Below are 20,708 nucleotides of genomic sequence, written 5' to 3'. Positions count from 1 at the left end.
CATAAGAGACTCTTAAATACAGAGAACAAAGTGAGGGTTGCTGGAGGGGTTTTCAGTGGGGGATTGGCTAAATGGGTAAGGGCCTTAGGGAGGACACTTGTTGGGATGAGCACTGAGTATTATACATAGGGGATGAATCACTGGTATGTACTCCTGAAATCATTATAGCACTATATGCTAACTAATTTGGATGTAAATTAAAAAATAAAACAAACAAAAAAGATAGTTTAGCTAGTACACAGTCTATATGCATACATCGATACAAAATGTAAATTACTATGAATGCTGGAAGGTCAACTAGGTGAATATGATAAAGTACAACCAGTGTACTTGACTTAGTCTGAGGGCTCAAGGAAACATTCCTTGAGGATATATTTTTATGACTGGAATGACTATTATGCAGTGATTTACTAAGTGTAGAGTGTTGGGAAGAGTATTCCAGGAGTGTCTGACCAGGAATGGTCCTGGGAATCCATGTGAGGAAATGTTTTCCATGTTTTCCATTCAGGAAACAGAAAAGCCTGAACAGAATGAAGTATACTTCATCTGCAGACACTGAACTGGAAGGATAGAATACTTTGTGAAAATGATAACTTATTGACTCCTAAACCCAGTGGATGTAATTTATATATTTGAAATCATTAGGAATTAAACTTTATCTTATTATAGATTGCAATACAGTGACACTTTTTGCCTGGTAAAAATTAGTGAAAAGATGTAGTTCCTTTTTTTTTTTAAGTTTATTTATTTATTTTTAAAGAGAGAGAACATGGGGGAGAAGCAGAGAGAATGAGAGAACCCCAAGCAACCTCCATTGTCAGCACAGAGCCCAATGTGGGGCTTGAATTCATGAACCGTGAGATCATGACCCAAGCCAAAGTCGGATGCTTAACCGACTGAGCCATCTAGGCGCCCCATGTAGTTCCTTTTCTAAAAATAAAAATTTTTAATCAGTTTAATTGATTCAAAAAGTCAAATTGATATGGATATATGAACTTTAAAAAAAAATTTTTAACATTTATTTATTTTTTGAGAGACAGAGAGAGAGCACGAGCAGGGGAGGGGCAGAGAGAGGGGGAGACCCAGAATCGAAAGCAGACTCCAGGCTCTGAGCTGTCAGCACAGAGCCCGACGCAGGGCTCGAACTTAGGAACCGTGAGATCATGACCTGAGCCGAAGTTGGTCGCTTAACCAACTGAGCCACCCAGGCGCCCCTGAACTTTTAAAAATATATAATTTGTAAACATCTACATACATTAACCAATGTATAAAATCACTTGATATTATACAAAGGCTCTGAGGATCTCCTGTTTCTTATTTGGTAACCTAGGGGTCAAGGTCATTATTCAAAATCACAATTTAGCAATTTTTTTTAAAAAACTGCTTTGAGCATGGTTATGTTTAGTAATATAAAGAGCCAACGATTTTCAAAACATTAGAAGATTAATATTTATCTTTCCTGTATGCTACATTTGCACAATAATGTTCTCTTACATTATCAAGTATCCTTTGTAAAGGTTTCAAAACATTTTCAGTTCTTTTGTTTTTTAAATTTTTTTTTTCAACGTTTATTTATTTTTGGGACAGAGAGAAACAGAGCATGAACGGGGGAGGGGCAGAGAGAGAGGGAGACACAGAATCGGAAACAGGCTCCAGGCTCCGAGCCATCAGCCCAGAGCCTGACGCGGGGCTCGAACTCAGGGACCGCGAGATCGTGACCTGGCTGAAGTCGGACGCTTAACCGACTGCGCCACCCAGGCGCCCCTCTTTTGTTTTTTAAACAATAAAATTTCATTAATCTTGAAATATTTTTAACTCAGGTCTACTGGACTCTTTCCAACCAGTTTTTGCATCTCTTGGCTCAATCAAAAGATAGTCTGATTCCTGGAGAATGTTTACACAGGAGAAGAATAAATGACTTAGAAACTTCTCTTTTCCCATCTGGGATTTGGGAAGTCTTTGCCAATGCCACAGATTTCAACACAACCAGGTCGAATGTTCATTTTCCAGAAACGTCTCTCCTCTACAAGGAAGTTACAAACTCCAGGGATACAAAGGCATTTCAGCCAACTCAGAATACTGTGGAGGGGAGGAAAAGAAAGGAAAGAAGGGCTAAAAAGGGCAAAGAGGGACAGGGTTAAGGAGGATTCACCAGTGAGGAAGTTTTAAGCTTATCATAAATTACCCAATGCCAGAGTTCTTAAGGGGACCCTGCAATACTGTTTATTTGCAAGACAAAAAGGAAGTACAGTTCTGATTTACCAATGACCCTCTTTCTATACTTGATATGGAGAGGCTCTAAAGTGATTTAGACTGGAACTTGCTTCCCTGAGAGATGTTTAGATATGGGTATCTTCTTAGGCAAATCCATCAATTGCTGTAATGTCAATAACCTAAGATGGGAAATGAAATGCAACAAGTAAACTTAACACTAGAACTAATAAATCCTTGTAAAATCACACAAAATTATTTCAAATCAATTTAAAACACAGCAGTTTAAAGAAGACATCCTAAGAGCTGTGGAAATAGATGAAGACCAGCCAAACGAGAATACTCAAAGGTGGTCTATTCAGATCTTGCTGCAACAAGGTTGTCAGACACCATCACTCACATTTTGGCATATTCTCAAAGGCAGGCAGAGGAGTTGTAAAGGCTTACAGTCTAAAAAGTTAAGACTTCAGCATGGCCCAGAGGTTTTATCATGGTGGGATGGTGATGAATGCCAAATCCAGCAGTAAAACTGAGGACAGTAGCTACTTTTAGGGATAATCTATTATCGGTGTTAGAATGAGTATGTTCTGGCCTAACGCTTATAATAGGAAGGAAGAAATGAGTAAAAGGGCCATTAATGGTGATGACAACAAGGGTCTGTAGAAAATGAGAAGTGGAACAATTATAGGCAAGCAGATTAAAAAAACAAAACAGGAATTTGGCAGATATCTTGCTCTGAGGTCTTGAGTGGAAGATGTCATTTGTTTGTTCTGAAGGTCTTGGGTCACCTGTCTGCTTCTGAAGATCAGCTTAAAATCCTGTTTGAGGTCACAGATTGTAGTAGCCTTCCAATTGTGTGGAATTCTGGATTTCTTCTTTAGTTGTGAAACTTAAACCAGAGTGACTCCCTGGAGTTTCACTGCTCTATTTTTTTTTTAAGTTTATTTATTTGAGAGAGAAAGAGAGAGAATGTGCATGTGTGTGTGTATGGGAAGGGCAGAAAGAGAGGGAGAGAGAATCCCAAGCAGGCACTATGCTGTCAGCATGGAGCCCGACCCAGGGCTTGAACCCACAAACTGTAAGATCATGACCTGAACTGAAACCAAGAGTCAGATGCTTAATGGACTGAGCCATCCAATCACCCCTAATTGCTGTATTTGTTGCTAACAGCACCTGATAGTTTCCTTCCAATGAGGTTCAAGAACTGTTACTCTCTGAGGTCTATTCCAATAGATGGAATCTATTAGTTGAAGATCATGAAAAAGCTGTTTAAAACATATCTTCAGATGGTGGCCTTAATGAGTTGGTGATAAGACTGGATATAGTACCTGAGTCCCTGGTAATATTTTGGCGTGTCTGCAAATAGCACAGCAGCAACCAGTGATGGAAGTGAAATCCCTAGACATATGGGTCTTCTAGTTAGTAATTCATAGGGAGATAAGTGAGTGAGCGGACTACATGGCCCTAAGGGCTACAGGGAATACCTTTGGCAAGGGAGCTCAAAGGTTCTGAAAGTTTTGCTGACGTTAACAATGCTAGTGGTCCTTTAACTTTTCCAGATTGTGAGTGATAAAGACTGTTGTTTCTGAGTCAGGGTTGACGCCTTACAGAGTTCTTGTATAATGGTTCCTGTAAAGTGTGTGACATGATCATCTGATGTAGATGTAAACATTGGGATAACCCAGGGTTGGAAACAAAATCTATCAGCTTTTCAGCAAAGAAATGCTTTAACCCACCCTGCAAATAGACAGAATAACTAAAACATATTCAAGTCCCACAGAGGGCAGAAGCTGACTAAAATCCACTTGAAGGTGTTCAAAGGGCCCTTCAGGTGTGGCTACCACTTATCTAGGACCCCACGGTGATGTTTGCATGTCCCTATTTGTCCCCAGTGGCTTAGGACCATCTAGTAGGGATCAGAGCTTCAAGGAGAGCCAGGTGGGAACCTCACCTACTCCTTCACCTCAACCTCAGCCCCTGCAAGGCCCCTCAGTTATAAATTGCCCAACTTTCTCCCGCAGTGGTCTGCTGCCCCTCTCTCCAAAGGCACTGTTGCCTCTGCTCCCCACCCCTTAGGACAGTCATCACTCTAACAGATTCTCCATCTGAGCCCCTTCCCTAGGCCATGAGTTCTCTACATCCTCAAATAGCCCCTGAGGCAGGTCTGCTCACTGTCCCCATTTTACCTGGCTGGAAACTGAACCTAGGGGGAGGCTGGACAGAAAGTTTCTCTTTATGACCTCCAGTGAAAGGCGGGGATGGAGGAATTCGCAGCCCATGGCACAGCGTCTCAGGAAGTCTGGCCCCCAGCACCCTCCTTGCTTCCTGGCCTAGTTCCAACCCAAGCACACCCCTCCCTCTGGTTCCAACTACTCTAAGGATCCTAATCCACCTCCTCTCTCTGTCCTTAGGGCACAGACCTGCAGACCCTTTCCTTCTGAGATGCTGATGGACCCCATAAGACTTTTCTAAAGCCTCCATAACACATTACTTCAGACTGAGTGGCTTAAACAATAGAAATGTATTTTTTCACAAATCTGGAGGCTAGATATCTGAGATCAAGGTGTCAGCAGCACTGATGTCTCCTGAGACCTCTCTCCTTAGCTTAGAGGTGGCATTTTCTCCGTGTCTTCACATGGTATTCCCCCTGTGTACTAATTACACCAGTCTTAATGACACCATCACACTGAATTAGTGTCCACGTATTGCCTTTATTTTACCTTTTTTTAAAAGACCTATTTCCAAATACAATGACATTCTGAGGTATTGGAAGTTAGGATTTCAACATGAACTTCGGAGCATACAATTCAGCCCATAACTAACACATCTTTTCATCGGGAGCTAACACTTAGGAGTTCTCCTGAGAATGACCACATTTAACAGCCCCAAAACCACAGCCCTGTAACTCACACATTGCATTCTGAGGTATTATCACAAGAGAAATGAAACATACTGTATAAAGAATCATAACTGTAAGAATCAAACAAATGTCTATAACAACCGATAAAGCCAAAAACTGGAAACAACTCAAATATCTAAAACAGATGAATGAATAAAGAAATAGTGGTTTGTCCACTGAACATTACATTTCTTGACCCTTAAAAGAAAAAACTAATTACACAGACCCACTGACAAATCTCAAAATAAATATACTAAATGAGGACACCCAGAGGAAAAAATTTAAACATTTTATTCTCAATCACATAAAATACAGAAAATACAAATGAATCTATTGTAAAAGAAAGTAAAAACCAATGTTTGCCTGGAGGAGAGAGAGAGAGATAATTAAAGGACATGAATGAATATGGGGTGATGCATATGTACAATGTTATGATTGTGATGATGGTTTCATGGGTTTATATGAATATCAAAACTTACCAAATGGTACACTTTAAATATGGACAATTGTTTATTAACCATACCTAAAAGGCATTAACAGTATAATAAAAAAATTTCTTTCTGTTTTCCAAAAATAAAATTTGGCCAACCTATATTGACCCCATCATATCCCTTGTAATGCCTTGGGATCAGCACCTTGCCTCAGTGGCAACATATATAAGTGAGCAATGAAAGCCATTTCCACCTGAGTGATCGGGAATGCAGGCTGGGTACCAAAGCCCACAATGCTGGACTGAGATCTTCCTTCTTTCTATTCTTGTTTTCCCTCCTGTGCAGCAATGGCCTTAAGGTGAACAATGCAGACAAACTACAGGAATCTGTAAAACCATTAGATTATTTTCTGACAAGGCCCTCAGCTACACAAGACTCATAGTTCAGGAGGATCTGAGAATTTTTTTCTTCTTTTTTTTTTTTTTTAAGTTTATCTATTTTGAGAGAGCACAGAAGGGCAGAGAGAGAGAGAGGAGAGAGACTCTCAAACAGGCTCTGCACCAGCAACACAGAGCCCAGTGCGGAGCTTGAACCCACGAACCACAAGATCATGACCTAAGTGGAAACCAAGAGTTGGACGCTTAACTGACTGAGCCACCCAGGTGCTCCTACCCAGGGAGGATCTGAGAATTTCTGTTCCTGTTCATCCTTCACAGCCTTACCAACTGGAATGATGGCAGGTACCTTTTTTTTTTTCATCTTTTTGTTTTTGTTTTTGAGAGAAAGAGAGAGAGAGAGAATCCCAAGCAGGCTCCCTGCTGTCAGCACACAGCCTGACATGGGGCTCAATCTCATGAACCATGAAATCGTGACCTGAGCCGAAATCAAGAGTCAGACGCTTAACTGACTGAGCCACCCAGGCGCCCCTGGAACAATGGCAGGTGCCCTTTTAAAAGAGGCTCATTCCAACCAGATGTTGCAGTCTCTTGCACTCTTCTATTTACCCACTGTTTGTATACAATGATAATTTCCTCATAGTCTTTCAGCCAGTGACACTACCACACAGAATTCTGGACATCAGGGTACATCACTTGTTTGCAGGACCTAGGTACAGAATTCCTGCACCAGTGCTGAGCACGAAACAGTATCCCCTGCAAAGCAGAGAACAATTTTATGTGGTTCCAAGAAGTACCAGAGGTTGTCACAACTGCCCCCTCTTCAGGGTGAGCTCCAACACCACAAAATGTCCTGTATCTAGGCTACAATTCAGCCACAAAACCTGACATAATTTCCTTACAGGCCTTGGGCAGCAATGCAAACAAGGACCAAACTAGAGAGAGGACTACCATCATCCCATCCCCCTGAAGTGCACAAACATTCCACTGTTCTGAAACCACCCCATAAGAGTAAGTCTAACCCTCAAGATAAAGGCGACTCAAACAATAAGGCCTTTGTTATAGCACAAACCAGAATGACGGAGGCAGGCTGTTCCTGGGTTGGTGACTTGGAGGCTAAAAATTCCACAAGAGTCCCCAGACCAACAACATCCCTAAAAAGGTGACTTGGAAAGTCAGATGGAGTCCTCTGGACCACAACTGGGTCATCAGACAGAAAGGAATGAGTACTTTGGCTTCTCACATATTTACCACAAATGGGAAAACAGGAAGGTTTACTTCTCTGAACATGTCAAGATGGAGAAATGATACACGTGTGGCACCTGCCATGTGGCAGAGGTGAATGGCTGCTGCTACAGAATCAACAGTAATAAAAACCTGACACGGGCCTACGCTGAAACATGCAATGCAGCTCCCACATACCTGCCATTTATTCTGATGTCTGGATGCATGAGGCTCAACAGGCAGATGGCACCCTCAAAAGAGATCGCCTCGAGTGCTGTTACACTGAACAAGGAAACACATTTGCTACACAACTAAGTTGTTTTTGCCATGTGCACTTTGTGGTAATCAATGAGGTAAGGCCTTTGGCTAATGGCTTTCTCATTCAAGACATTCATAAGGCCCAATCCAGTATGAACTCTCTGGTGTCGAGTGAGGCCAGAGCTTTTACTAAAGGATTTCTCACACTGGTTGCACTTATATGGCCTTTCTCCAGTGTGAACCCTTCGATGGTCACTGAAGTTGGAGCTTCGCCTAAAGGACTTCCCACATTCACGGCACTCATATGGCCTTTCTCCAGTGTGAACTCTCTGGTGTTTAAGGAGCGCAGAGCTTTGGCTAAAAGATTTCCCACATTTGCTGCACTCATAAGGCCTTTCTCCAGTGTGAACTCTCAGATGTAGAACAAGGCTGCAATTTTGGCTAAAAGATTTCCTACATTCACTACACTCATAAGGCTTTGATCCAGTGTGGACCTTCTGGTGTTTTAAGAGACTGGAACTGTAGGTAAAGGATTTCCCACATTCACTGCACTCATAGGGTCTTTCTCCAGTGTGAACAGTATGGTGTTGCAGGAGTGCAGAGCTTTGATTAAAAGACTTCCCACATTCACTGCACTCATAAGGCTTTTCTCCAGTGTGAATTCTCCGATGCTGAATGAGGTTGGATCTTTGACTAAATGATTTGCCACATTCTCCACACTCAAAAGGCCTTTCTCCGGTATGAACTTTCCGATGGTTATTCAGGCTGTAACTTTGGCTAAAAGATTTCCCACATTCACTGCACTCATAGGGCCTTTCTCCAGTGTGAACTCTCCGATGTTGAAAGAGGTTGGAGCTTTGGCTAAAGGATTTCCCACATTCCCCACACGCATAAGGCCTTTCTCCGGTGTGAACTCTCTGGTGTTTAATGAGGCTAGAGTTATGGCTAAAAGATTTCCCACACTCACTGCACATGTAACATCTTTCCCCGGGGAGAACTCTCTGGTGATGAACAAATGTGTGTTGGTTGCTGAGAGCTTCTGTGCAGTCTCCCCAGTGGTGTTGAGTTTTTCCCTTGTGGAAGGCTGCCCCACACTCAGTTCCATTGTTTGACTTCTCCCCAGTGTGTGTGGCCTGTTGCTGGAGGAATCCCGAGCTGACCAGGAAGTCCCTCTCAGTCTCCGCACAGATGAAGGGCTTCCCTGACACATGCCGTCTGCAGCTCTTTGCCACCGAAGCTCCACTCGCGCTGCTTCTGAAGGGCTGATCTCCAGTGTGCTCCTTCTGCTGCTGCCGAAGGTTTCCGCTGAAATGGACTCTTTTCCCATGTGTCCCACCAGTGTACACTTTCTCATCGAACTGGGTTTCCTGGTGCTCAGCCAACTGGAAACTGTCTTTCAAGACTGGAGCACACACCTCACAGGGGCTGGCCTTCTGGGGAGAAAGACCTGCCTTGGGAGTCCTGACATGTGGCACTCCTTCTACAGAAACGCTCTGCTCAGAAGGTGCCTCCTCATTCTCTGCTCCATGCTGACAACCTGAAAGCAGGAAATGCTGGTGAAGCGCACAGTGACTTTTGTGGGTGGGCAGCCCCACACATGTGTGTGTCTAACAAACCCAGACACGAGTCCATGAGATTGCTTATAGGACAAGAGGTTCAAGTTCAGGCTGAGGATGAGGCCGCTTAGCAGTACCGGGCCACTAATGATCACAAAATGGGGGTGGGGGGCCTCATGAGGTGAAATAAACAACACTGAGGACAGGCAGGGTCTACAAATAACTTTCAACAGGACCTAGTCTGCTGGGCAAAAGGGTGTGTTCAGGCCCAGGAAAATTCAACAGTGAAAGAGAAGCTGGTATGCAAGGGCTGTTGAAGAATCTATGTGCACCTCAGGACACGGTACACAGGAACCGATATGGAGAGCACCCCAAATAGAGCAGTGACAAAACCGGTCAAGATGAGGAGTCCAGAGAGGTACAGATGAGCCCAGGGTGGGAAGCAAGAGCATAGTGCTGAGTAGCAGTTGACCAGTCACCTCAGTGTGAAGAATGGGGAAGGAAAGGCACATATGAAGTGTGGGTGCCACTGTCATTACCAACGAAAGACCAGTCCCACGGAATAAGTTTCTGGTATGACATGTACACAGCCCTGGGGTCCTGTCCTTTCCCAGGTGTGTCACTGTTCACAGCCAGGCTCCCTCTGAGCCCATCCTGCTTTAGTTGGGTTCATATCTCTTCTGTGAACCACAACAGTAGCTCTCCCGCCCCTCCCCCGCCCCTAAGATGGGCAACTATGTGGCACCTGGATGATGCAAGGATTGAGGGGAAGACAGGAGGTGAGCAGCCAGCACTGACCAAGCACAGCTCAGTGCACAGCAGCACAAGGGAAAGAAAAGTTAAGTATCATAAAGAGAACCTCCAAGGAGGGTCCTGCAAGAACAGACCGTGCTCTATGTAACAGTGATGAGGTCAGTGATGGCAACCTCTGGCCCAAGCAGGAATGAGGAAATGTTAGCCAGAAGAAAAAAGCAGAACCTGGGATTCTCAGGTGCTTTGTAACTAGAAGAGTCACCTGGCAGGGAGAGGGCAAGCAAAGTGACTGGAACACTCCTGACCCTGGTTCTTTCCCTGAGAGGCTTAGCAGTAGCAGGTGTTGGGGCTGCTCAAGGAGTAGGCAGTGCACATACCTCAGCCCAGCCAACCACACTGCCTACTCAAGAAAGTGGGGAAGGAAGCAGCGGTCATGGTCCTGATGGGAGGGCAGACCTGCCCTTGGGGGAAAAAGGGAAAGGGAGAGGCTAGCTCAGGGCAGAGGTGCGTGTGCAGACCTTACCCAGGGAGGTTACAAGTGCCAAGTTCTCCAGCATCACATCCTGGTACAGGCGTCTCTGAGCCTCCTCAAGGAGACCCCATTCCTCCCTGGAGAAGTACACGGCCACATCCTCAAAGGTCACAGTGCCCTGGCAAGATGGAGACAGATGAAACCATGAACAGCCTCTCCCCCAAAGATGGCAATCCATCCCCTACACATCTACCCCTCACCCATCTTCCTCCCGAGCATCCAACACAGAAGAGAAGCCAGGCCCCAGCACCGCTGGTGCCACTGTCTCCTCACAGGCCCAATGATTACAGGCACCAGCGATGAGCAGATGAGGATAAAAAAGTAGCAAACAAGGGTCTGGCACAGAAGCATTCACTCATTTCTGCTAAGCAGTCCCCTGATACGGACAAATCATGTAATTCTCAATACCAGGGCCCTGGGGCACCAGGCATACACGCTCTGCAAGTACACATCACTCTCGAGGCTGCACATCCCTCACATTCCCAGACACAGCCACCACCAGCTTGCTGCCCCACACACCTTAGGCATCTCTTTGGCCTCACTACTGTGTATTACGGTATCTCCACCACCTCTTCCTCACCCCACTGGTGAGAGTGGGGTTGTGTGCTAGGGTTATGGGGATGGCAAACACAGGGCGCCTACCACCGGACAGATGACATCTACAGTGTTCTAACCATATACAGTCACAGTCTGGGAGAGGGAGACGCCACACGCTGTAAGGGTTAAATTGTAGTGTAGGGCTAATGCTTAGCTTGAAAAATAACAGCTTTGTGTTGACACTGAAGGTTAAGAGATAACAGCCTTGCTTTGCTCTGGTAAACTACGCCTCATACTCTTGTAAATTAGGCTTCACCAATTAAGGAAACAAAAGTTCAAAGAAAAGAGCGTCAGAGGCAGGGTCAAGGAGATCCACTGGTTGCAACTTAGAGGCAGAAAGTCTAAAGTAAACACCTCATTAGGCAACTGTTTCTAACTCATCTGGAAACTGTTTCTTTGTTCTGTTCCCAGGTGATGATAAAACGATGTGATCGGTTATAAAAACTCTGTACCCCGGCTGTTCGGGGCGCACTCTTATCAAGAGTGTTGGTCCCGATCGGTCGGCCTTGCCTCTCATTGTAATAAACTTTGTTGTGACTGTCACTGGTGCCCGTAGCATTCTGTTTCAGGAGTCATGTGGATGCAACAACGCGACACAGGGCCACACGGGGGCTGCACTCTGGGAAAGAGCCAACAGCCAGTGGTTGTGAGATCCAAGCTTTGTTACAGCAGTAGAAAGAGGTGCCCTGTTTCCTGTGGGAAGAGGTCACTGACTGATTTGAGTGACTCCACGGGCAGGTAGGGAACTGAAACCAACTAGAGGGCTACACAGGAACTGCTCCTGATCCCTCGATAAAAACGCTGTTTGGTTGGGAGATCTTACTTGTGGGAGCAGAGTGGGGAGGGGAAGCAGCACGCGGCCGTCTGAGGCCCCCATGGTTCCCGGACATGGGCGCAGCACACAGTATTGGATCCTAGATTCAGGCCTTGCACCACAACCGACGACAGCATCCACGGGATGCTCTGCAAATTCAAACAGGACTGAATACTGCTATTGACTTCCCAGGACTCGCACAAAGTCACAGGCCCTAATCCTCCTGTGACGGCTTCACTGCTTGGGTCTGTTCCTGGCCTCAGACTTGGGGATCTCAGATACCCGCAGCCCTATTCCACTAGGTGCTGCACTTCCTGTCCCCAAAGCAACCATAACCTTCCTGGGTCCACCTAACCCTCATCCAAAGCCCAGCTCCATCAGTGGCCCACCTTACTGACTCTCACAAATGACCACATTTGCCCTTGACCTTATCCTCCGGGCTGAATGAAGCACCCCAGGCCCCAACAAAGTCCTCACAAAACCCTGGTGAGTGCACAGAGTGGTGAATGAACACCTGCTTCTAGTCTGCGTGACATCTTGCCTCGCTTATCTATCCCTTGTCTCTGCATCCACCTCATGTCCACCATTGCCTTGGAAGCCTTAGCCACCTGCCAGACTATCCTGTCCCCGACATGTACTGCTCTCAGGACCACTTACCTGCCTCATTTGTGTTTGTGAAGCCTTAACCTATCGCCCAGGTACCCAAGCAAGAGACTCACCCATGGCCCCCACCCTCCTCTACCTGGTCCCCTAGCAGCTTTACAGTCATAACCTGAAGATTACCCGTCCTTTTATTTCTTATTTTTTGAGGGGGGGGGGCCATATGCGTGCATGTGCACGAGGGGGGCGGGGCAGGGGCAGAAAGAGAGAGAGAACCCTAAGCAGGCTCCACACCCAGCACAGAGCCCAACAGGGGGCTCGATCCCACGACCCTGAGACCATGACCTGAGCTGAAATCAAGAGCTGGACGCTCAACCGACTGACCCACCCAGGTCGACCGAAGATCACTTAAATGTGACCATGGCTCACACACCTGTACCCACCTCATTTTGGATGCCTCCATCCTGAACACTTCCCCTGATTTTTAGACCTATGCGCACATCTGCCCACATCACACATCCATTCGGTGGGCTCTGAAACACCCCAGACTCTCAACATACCTAAATCAAATACTTCCTGATACTCCCCTCCCCGCAGCGAATATTACCTCTGCTGCATTCTTCATCTTAGACCATGGACCTTCCACTCCTACAGCTGCTAAGGCCTGCAACACTGGGGTCATCCCCGAGTCCTGTATTTCACTCCTTCTCCCTCATTAGAGAATTCAGTGGCCCCTTTTCAAACATGCATCCAGAGTCCAACCACTTTCCCAAGCCACAACCCTGGTCCGTTAACCTTCACCTGGACGTTGGCATATCCTGCAGCCCCATCTTCCCTCCTGCTCCTTCGGTCCCACAGTCCGCTCTCCACTCTGCAGCCAGATGGAGTCTGGGAAGGCCTTATTAAGATCGCTTTCTGCCTCTGATTCACACCTCCTCATCACCTCCAGAATATACACCCAACTTCTCCGTTGTTCCAGCCGTGACTCCTGTCCCCCTGCTCCTGTTCCCACATAGAAGGACAGCTGTGGTTTTCTGAACACCCTCAGCCGGTTAGACCCCTAAGCACCTGCATATCTTAGAACCGGTTCCTGGCAGAACTCTGCACACCTGTTTAGGTCAGTTGCCACAGATGGAAACGCTTCTACATAAAGGCCGACAAGGACTTAGGATCCTCTGCTGGGGGTTTCCCCAGGGCCCCCAGACCCAAGCCTGGGGGAATGACACTTGAGAGCCCCAGGACACCACATCCAGAGAATATGGAGGTGGGGGGGTCAGGGCCAGCGAAGGGCTGAAATACCCCCCAATGACCTGCGTAAGGTCCACAGCGCTTCTGCCGCAACGGGAAACTGTGCAGAGGCTGGAAATAGAGGAAAGAGAAATACAGAAAAACAGAATCCACGGCTGGGTTCGATGGGCTCACACTTCCCGTACACCCTGGCCCTGGAGTCGACTGACTTCATGCTGGCTGTCTAACGTCTGGGCCTCAATGCTGTGTCCCCTCTTGCCAGCTGTGTCACCTGAACTAAGATCCAACCTCCCGATGCCTCGATGTCCTCGTCACTCCCGTCCGGCCCGCTCTTCCTTTGAACCGCCTTTGGGAAACTGTTAAATCCCAAACGGAGATTGTGTCCCTCCTTCGGCCAGAATTCTCCTCGGCGTCTAGAGTCCTCACATGAAGGGACAACCCGCCAGTGCCCCTGTGACCCCGCCGCACACCCTGTGTCCCCCGAGGGCAGAAGGCGAACCCCACATCCCCGATTCGACCCCCTTGAACGCCCCCTGCAGGCCTGCACCAGCCGGCCCCGCCCCAGCAGCCCGCTCCCGCACCCCGTCACGCCGGCGCTCAGATACGGGGTCCCCACCCGCGAGCGCCTGCCCGGCCGGGACACCGGACCTGGGCCGCAGGGACGCGAGCAGGCGCCCCGCGCTCGGGCCTCGAGGGTCTGGGGCGGGGGGAGAGGGCCCGGGGGGCGCGCGTTTACCTCAGTCCGGTCCCTGCGCGCGGCCGCCGCCATCGGACCCCCTGGGAGAACGAACCCCCGGGCCCGCGGTCCTTGTCCCGACCCCGGAACGGGGCAGCCCGGACGGCGTCGCCGACTCGTGGAGCCGTCTGCGAGGCGGGGACACCGCTTCTCCTCGGGCTTTGTCAGCTAGTCGCCTCGGTCCCGAACATTAGCGGGTGAAGACTAATGAAAAGAGGCAAAAATACCGCCAGGGGGATGAAACCAGAAGTCCCGCCCCGACGTTAGGCGCACACCCAGAAACGACTCTCTTTTCTGTCTTCATTGGTCAGAGATGCCGTCCATCGACGCGCGCTCTTCTGGGTAATGTAGTTCACAGGCACCCAGCGCCAGGATTAAAACACTCCTATGGACCTCCCAGAGGAAAGGCCGCTCCCCGTCGAGGGCTCAGGAAATCGGGGTCTTACGTCCCAGGCCAGAGGGGCTCCGCTGCTTCTTAAAGGGTCCATACCCAGATTTCTGGAGAGTGACGTCTGCAACTGATCACCCAAGTGTTTGGAGACGTTATTTCAGATTCCCTGATGCTCAGCATGGTCCCAAAACTAAAGACAATATTTCATATGTTCCCAAAGGCTACAGATCCAAATGCACGTAATATTCCCTAGAGTCAGTTAGATACAAAATACGTCGCTGGAAGCAGAACCTAGTAAACCTTATCATCCTACAAGTCAAATACTTACACCCGGAACCATTATAGACAGTTTTGTCAATCTGTATGTTTGGTCATGGACAAGGTAAAAATATTCCATATAGGGCCATGACAGAGAAGACACAGGATGGATGTGAGGCCACTGTGAAGTAAGAGATTTGTTTTGTTTTGTTTTGTTTTGTTTTGAGAGAGAGAGAGAGAGCTTGAGCGGGAGTGAGCAGGGGAGGTGCAGAGGGAGAGAGAGAACCTTAAGCAGGCTCCACACTCAGCAGGGAGTCCCACACAGGATCCACTGAACAACCATGAGGTCATGACCTGAGCCAAAATCAAGAGACTGTTGCTCAACGGAATCAGCCACCCAGGCGCCCTGAAATAAGAGTTTTTTGTTTTGTTTTGGTTTGGTTTGGTTTTTTGTTTTTAATGCATCCATAGAAGACACCTCTCTAGTCTGATCATTAATTTTTTTGTGTCCAATTCATTGAACAATACTTTTATCCATTTAATATCTTCATATCCTGGCATAAACCCAGTTCCTTTTAGGAATCTAACATCTTCAAAAGAGGACAATGTAATAAATGTTATTTTGGGAGGGGACAGTGGCTGCAGTGCTCAAAGATGGAGCATGTAGGCAAAGGCTGTTCTCCACCATGAGGTACCTGGGTACTTAAAACCATGATTTCACCTCATTGTTGGGAAGTGATTATCATTTCTCTTGCAGAGATTGTTCTGTATGGGGATTTGGTATTATATCAGAATCATAGCTGCAAAATGCAAATTACAAAAAGTTTTTAACCAATGACTATGTAGTAATTAGGGGTGGTGGCAGACAGAACTCTGGTGAAACATCAGTGGATGGGGAAAAAGTTAAGCCCTCAGAGAAGATTTTTTTTTTTTTAATTAGAGAGAGAGCATGCACATGAGTGGGGCAGAGGAGAGAGAGAGAGAGAGAGCGAGAATTCCAAGCGGGCTCCATGCCCAGTGTGGAGCCCAATGTGGAGATCCATCTCACGACTGTGGGATCATGACCTGAGCCAAAATCAAGAGTCAGATGCTTACCCATCTGAGCCACTCAGGCGCCCCAAGACCTTAGGGAAGATTCAGCATTTGTGTCTGAGAACAGGAATAATTAGGTTGAAAACATAACCAGAATGGTCACTCTGATGGTTCTCCAAAATGAACTCTTTCTTCATTCTTGAAAACATTGTACATTATCAGTGCAGGAAAGAAACAATGTAGACAGAGTAGACAGAATTGTAAAAATGAACAGAAAAGCTGAGGCTTACTGTATAGTGTTATCCTTTTAGAATTGTGTCTGCTCATATGTGTGTCATTCTGTTGGCATCCGTGGATTCCAAGTGGTTTCTATAAAAGGTGTTGTGGTAAAACTAAAAATATATTTTACAGTCAAATGCTCTACCCCTGAGCTACACCCCCCTAAAAACATATTTTGTATACACATTTGCACTATGCTTTTCTCACTTAACTAAATATCTTGGACAACCTAAAGCCACTTCCTCATTTGACACCCACTGCTTCTTATTTCCACATTTACTAGACCTAAGCCTGATTCTTTTTTTTAATGTTTCTTTATTTTTGACACACACACACACACACACACACACACACACACACACAGAGTGGGTGAGGGGCAGAGAGAGTGGGAGACACAGAACCCGAAGCAGGCCCCAGGCTCTCAGCTGTCAGCACAGAGCCCGACTCGGGGCTCAAACTCACAAACTGTGAGGTCATGCCCTAAGCTGAAGTCAGACGCTTAACCACCTGAGCCACCCAGGTGCCCTGTAAACCTGATTCTTTTTATTTTTTTTATTTTTTTTAATGTTTTATTTATTTTTGAGACAGAGACAGAGCATGAACAGGGGAGGGTCAGCGAGAGGGAGACACAGAATCCGAAACAGGCTCCAGGCTCTGAGCTGTCAGCACAGAGCCCGATGCGGGGCTCAAACCCACGGACCACGAGATCATGACCTGAGCCGAAGTCGGCCGCCCAACCGACTGAGCCACCCAGGCGCCCCTTCCTGATTCTTTTTAAAGATTGCTGTGCACTTCATTGTCCTCCTGCTCCATGGCTGACTGGCTGGCCCATCCTACAGATCTCTCCTATGTGCCCCCAGTGCCCTTCCTCCAAGCCCACAGAAAACTGTAGAGACTTCTAGGGTAGTCCCTCGTCCACCCGGCCACTCTCAGGAGTCCCCTGTACTGAGAACTGGTCCCGGGCATTAAGGCCAAGAGGCTGGTGACACTGACACAGACTTATGTTCCAGATCCCTGTGGTTGGGGTGCTGTGGAGTCTTGGCGCCCTCCTCAGAGTCCAGAAGGCAGAAGCAAGGGCCACATCATGCTGGCTGCCTCCTGTCCGTAAGAGGGTGTAGCTGAACCACGGGAGGGTTCGTCTGCCAGATGCACAGCAAGCCAGAGAGGACTAACACCCAGCTTTCAAAGTGAAGAAAGATGGGCTATTTATTGGTGTGGCAGCGCCCAGAAACACAGGAAGCTACTGCTCAAAGTCCTGCACTTCCTAATGGGGCAAGGGATCTCTGGAAAAGGTGGATGCTATTGATTGAAAGTCCACGAAGTCATGTTAACAGCGGTGACTTACTTCCGGTGCCCTTTCATCTGGTCCCACGGAGGCCTGTTCTATCTCATGAGATTTAAAATCTAGAAAATGGATTCATTTCTTACGTTACAGATTTCATCAGGTACATCAGGTGATTACGTGTTTAGGATAGTGCTGATCAGCTGCTCATGCTTGTCTGAACTAACTACTTGTACGTGCATAAGCTAGTGCGGTTGCAGCCCCTTGTGTTCCTTTGAATGGTAAGCAGACATTCCTATGTCTTGGGCCTGCATCTATGTGTTTCATGGCCAGTCCAGCTGTGCATGGGGACAATATGAGCTGCACCATTCCTTCTTTTGTCAGAAAGATGGACGCTGACTTCAACCAAGATTGTCCCCCTACATGCAGGGTCGTTGTCCAGGTGGCAAAAGTTGGGAGTTAGACTCGAGTGAGAAGTGAGGACTCAGCCTCTGGAAGAGGAACATGGGATTCAGTGGATGGTATCACCTGTCTGCACCTGACCTCTGCTGGGAAAGAGTGATGCTCTCTGCTTCTGGGGTGACGGGGACCTCAAGAGCCCAGACTGAGGCCATAGATCAGCCTTGTCCAGGGAGATCCCCTCCCCTAAGGTCTAAGCAGCAGGATTTCCTGTTGCCTTCATATCCTTCAGCCTAGATCTCTGTTTCCTCCACCCTCTGCTCTCTGGGCTCCATATCCATGTGTAGCTTTGGGTAGTGCCCTGAAAGGAAGATGGAAGGATGTGCAACCTCATGTTCCATGCTTTCCCTCTGCCAGAGCCCTCTCTTTTAATTACATTTTAGCTATTACACACAGCAATAAACAAGGGATTGCATATTTTTATTTTTTTAAATTTGTTTCCACTTTTTTATATATCTACAAAACCGAGTTTCCAAGAGTTGGACCCATTTTTTTTAAACATTTATATAATTTTGAGAGACAGAGATAGAGCACAAGTCTCTGTGTAGAGAGAGGGAGACACAGAACCCGAAGCAGCCTTCAGGCTCTGAGCCGTCAGCACAGAGCCCGACATGGAGCTCGAACTCACAAACTATGAGATCATGACCTGAGCCAAAGTTGGACGCTTAAGTGACTGAGCCACCCAGGCACCCCTAGAGTTGGATCCATTTGTCAATTCCACTGGTAGCTTTTACCCTTAGTTATTGAACAGAACACAGCTGCTGCTCCATACCATGGGTAACCAGGTGGCCCCTAGGAATCAGTTTCCTGACCTCTGCCCTTACATCTTTGATTTCCCCAAACCACATGTTTCTGTGAGCCAGAGCTATTCTCACAAATCCTACTTCTCTAGCAACAAGGAATGACCCTAAGTGCCTGCACAAAGTTTTCCATGGCCTTTGAGGAGGGACTTTGGAAGGACCGAGGGGCGATCAGTAGGTAGGCCCAGCTCCTCCAGTGCAGCTGGCCAGCCACGGAGCGTGCAGACAATGAAAGGCAACCAGTTTTTTAAGAGGCAGCTTCAGGTCTACTAAGTGTGGCCTTTAGGAGGTATCAGGTATAAAAGCCTGAAGTAGCTTTAGGTTGTCCAAGATACATTGTTTTTTTTTTTTTTTTTTAAGCGATTATTTTTTTTAAACTTTTTAAATGTTTTTATTATTTTTGAGACAGAGAGAGACTGAGCATGAGCAGGGGAGGGGCAGAGAGAGGGGGAGACACACAGAATCTGAAGTGGGCTCCAGGCTCTGAGCTGTCAGCACAGAGCCCGACGCAGGGCTCGAACTCACAGAGGGTGAGATCATGAACTGAGCTGAAGTCAGACGCTCAACCGACTAAGCCACCCAGGCACCCTAAAAGCAATTATTTTTTTAATGTTTATTTATTTTTTTTAAAATTTTTTTTCAATGTTTATTTATTTTTGGGATAGAGAGAGACAGAGCATAAACGGGGGAGGGGCAGAGAGAGAGGGAGACACAGAATCGGAAACAGGCTCCAGGCTCTGAGCCATCAGCCCAGAGCCTGACGCGGGGCTCGAACTCACGGACCGCGAGATCGTGACCTGGCTGAAGTCGGACGCTTAACCGACTGCGCCACCCAGGCGCCCAATGTTTATTTATTTTTGAGAGAGACAGACCATGAGCAAGTGAAGGGCAGAGAGAGAGGGAGACACAGAATGCAAAGCAGGCTCCAGGCTCTGAGCTGTCAGCACAGAGCCAGACACGGGACTCAAATTCACAGACTGTGAGATCATGACCTGAGCTGAAGTCGGACCCTTCACTGACTAAGCAGCCCAGGCGCCCCAATCCAAGATACATTGTTAAGGGAGACAACAAAGTACTGATCTATCACAAAACATGACTTTATTTTTACTAAGGAAAGCAGCTTGTACATATTTTAACATACAGACATACACAGAGGAATCCATGTGCACAGGCCATTCTAAAAGGATACTATACTTCAAACATTTTTCGCTCCGGAAGATTTAATTATCTGAGACTTTTGACATACTACTTTATAATTATATATGGTATAGGGCTCCTTCAATAAAAGATAGAAAATATTTTATGCTTTCTTGTATTAGGAAAACAAATATGTACATATCCGGTTTTTTGTTTTTTTTTTTCTCTTTGTTTTTGCCAGCTTCAGTTTCTTTTTTTTAAGTTTTTGTAATGTTTACTTATTTTGAGAAAGACAGAGAGAGACTGTGCGTGACTGGGGGAGGGGCAGAGAGAGGGACACAGAGGATCCAAAGCAGGCTCTTTGCACTGTCAGCGCAGAGCCCGATGTGGGGCTTGAATTCATGAACCATGAGATCATGGCCTGTGCCAAAGTCAGATGCTTTACTGATTGAGCCATCCAGGCACCCCACCAACTTCAGTTTAAAAGGCCTACAGATGTAAACAGAATGTCTGTTAATGAGGAGAAATGTAGGTACATATTCTGGCAGAACACACAGCAGAATGGTGGAAATGTCTTCAATATGTATCAGAATCACTTGGAAGCTTGTTAAAACACACATTCCTGGGGCACCTGGGTGCCTCAGTCGGTAAAGCATCTAACTCTTGGTTTCCGCTCAGGTCATGATCTCGTGGTTTCGTGAGTTCAAGCCCAGCTGCTTGGGATTCTCTCTCTCTCCCCCTCTCTATTCTCCCCACTTCTGTTTTGCTATTTCTCACAAAATAAATAAATAAACTTAAAAAAAAAAACAACAACCC

General features: G+C 46.9%; 1 protein-coding gene across 2 annotated transcripts; it reads right to left on the bottom strand.

Annotated features, from left to right (window-relative positions):
* Positions 1-4,902: 4,902 nt before the first annotated feature.
* Positions 4,903-14,503, bottom strand: LOC112851359 (uncharacterized). 2 transcript variants are annotated; one of them, XM_025914886.2, is made up of 3 exons: positions 14,255-14,503; positions 10,251-10,377; positions 4,903-8,955 (listed from the first exon to the last, which is right to left on the bottom strand). In XM_025914886.2, exons 1-3 carry the CDS (start codon positions 14,285-14,287, stop codon positions 7,472-7,474), a joined length of 1,644 nt encoding a protein of 547 aa, XP_025770671.2. In that variant the 5' UTR covers positions 14,288-14,503; the 3' UTR covers positions 4,903-7,471. The 2 variants fall into 2 exon arrangements, with proteins under 2 accessions (XP_025770671.2, XP_086544611.1); XM_086688485.1 differs by lacking the exon at positions 14,255-14,503 and having other exon boundaries at positions 10,251-10,609.
* Between the last annotated feature and the right edge of the window lie 6,205 nt (positions 14,504-20,708).

This window comes from Puma concolor, chromosome E2 (genome assembly GCF_028749965.1).
Source record: "Puma concolor isolate L17-30 chromosome E2, mPumCon1.1.hap2, whole genome shotgun sequence".
In the NCBI taxonomy this organism is placed as follows: domain Eukaryota; kingdom Metazoa; phylum Chordata; class Mammalia; order Carnivora; family Felidae; genus Puma; species Puma concolor.
The sequence above is the reverse complement of the archived record's forward strand: the minus strand, read 5'-3'. Positions and strand labels throughout refer to the sequence as shown.

Coding starts and splice junctions, on each gene's coding strand:
- LOC112851359 (XM_086688485.1), bottom strand. CDS start 10,437: ATGGATTGCCATCTTTGGGGGAGAGGCTGTTCATGGTTTCATCTGTCT. Junction 8,956..10,250: donor GGCACTTGTAACCTCCCTGG/GTAAGGTCTGCA, acceptor TCCTGCTTTCAG/GTTGTCAGCATGGAGCAGAG.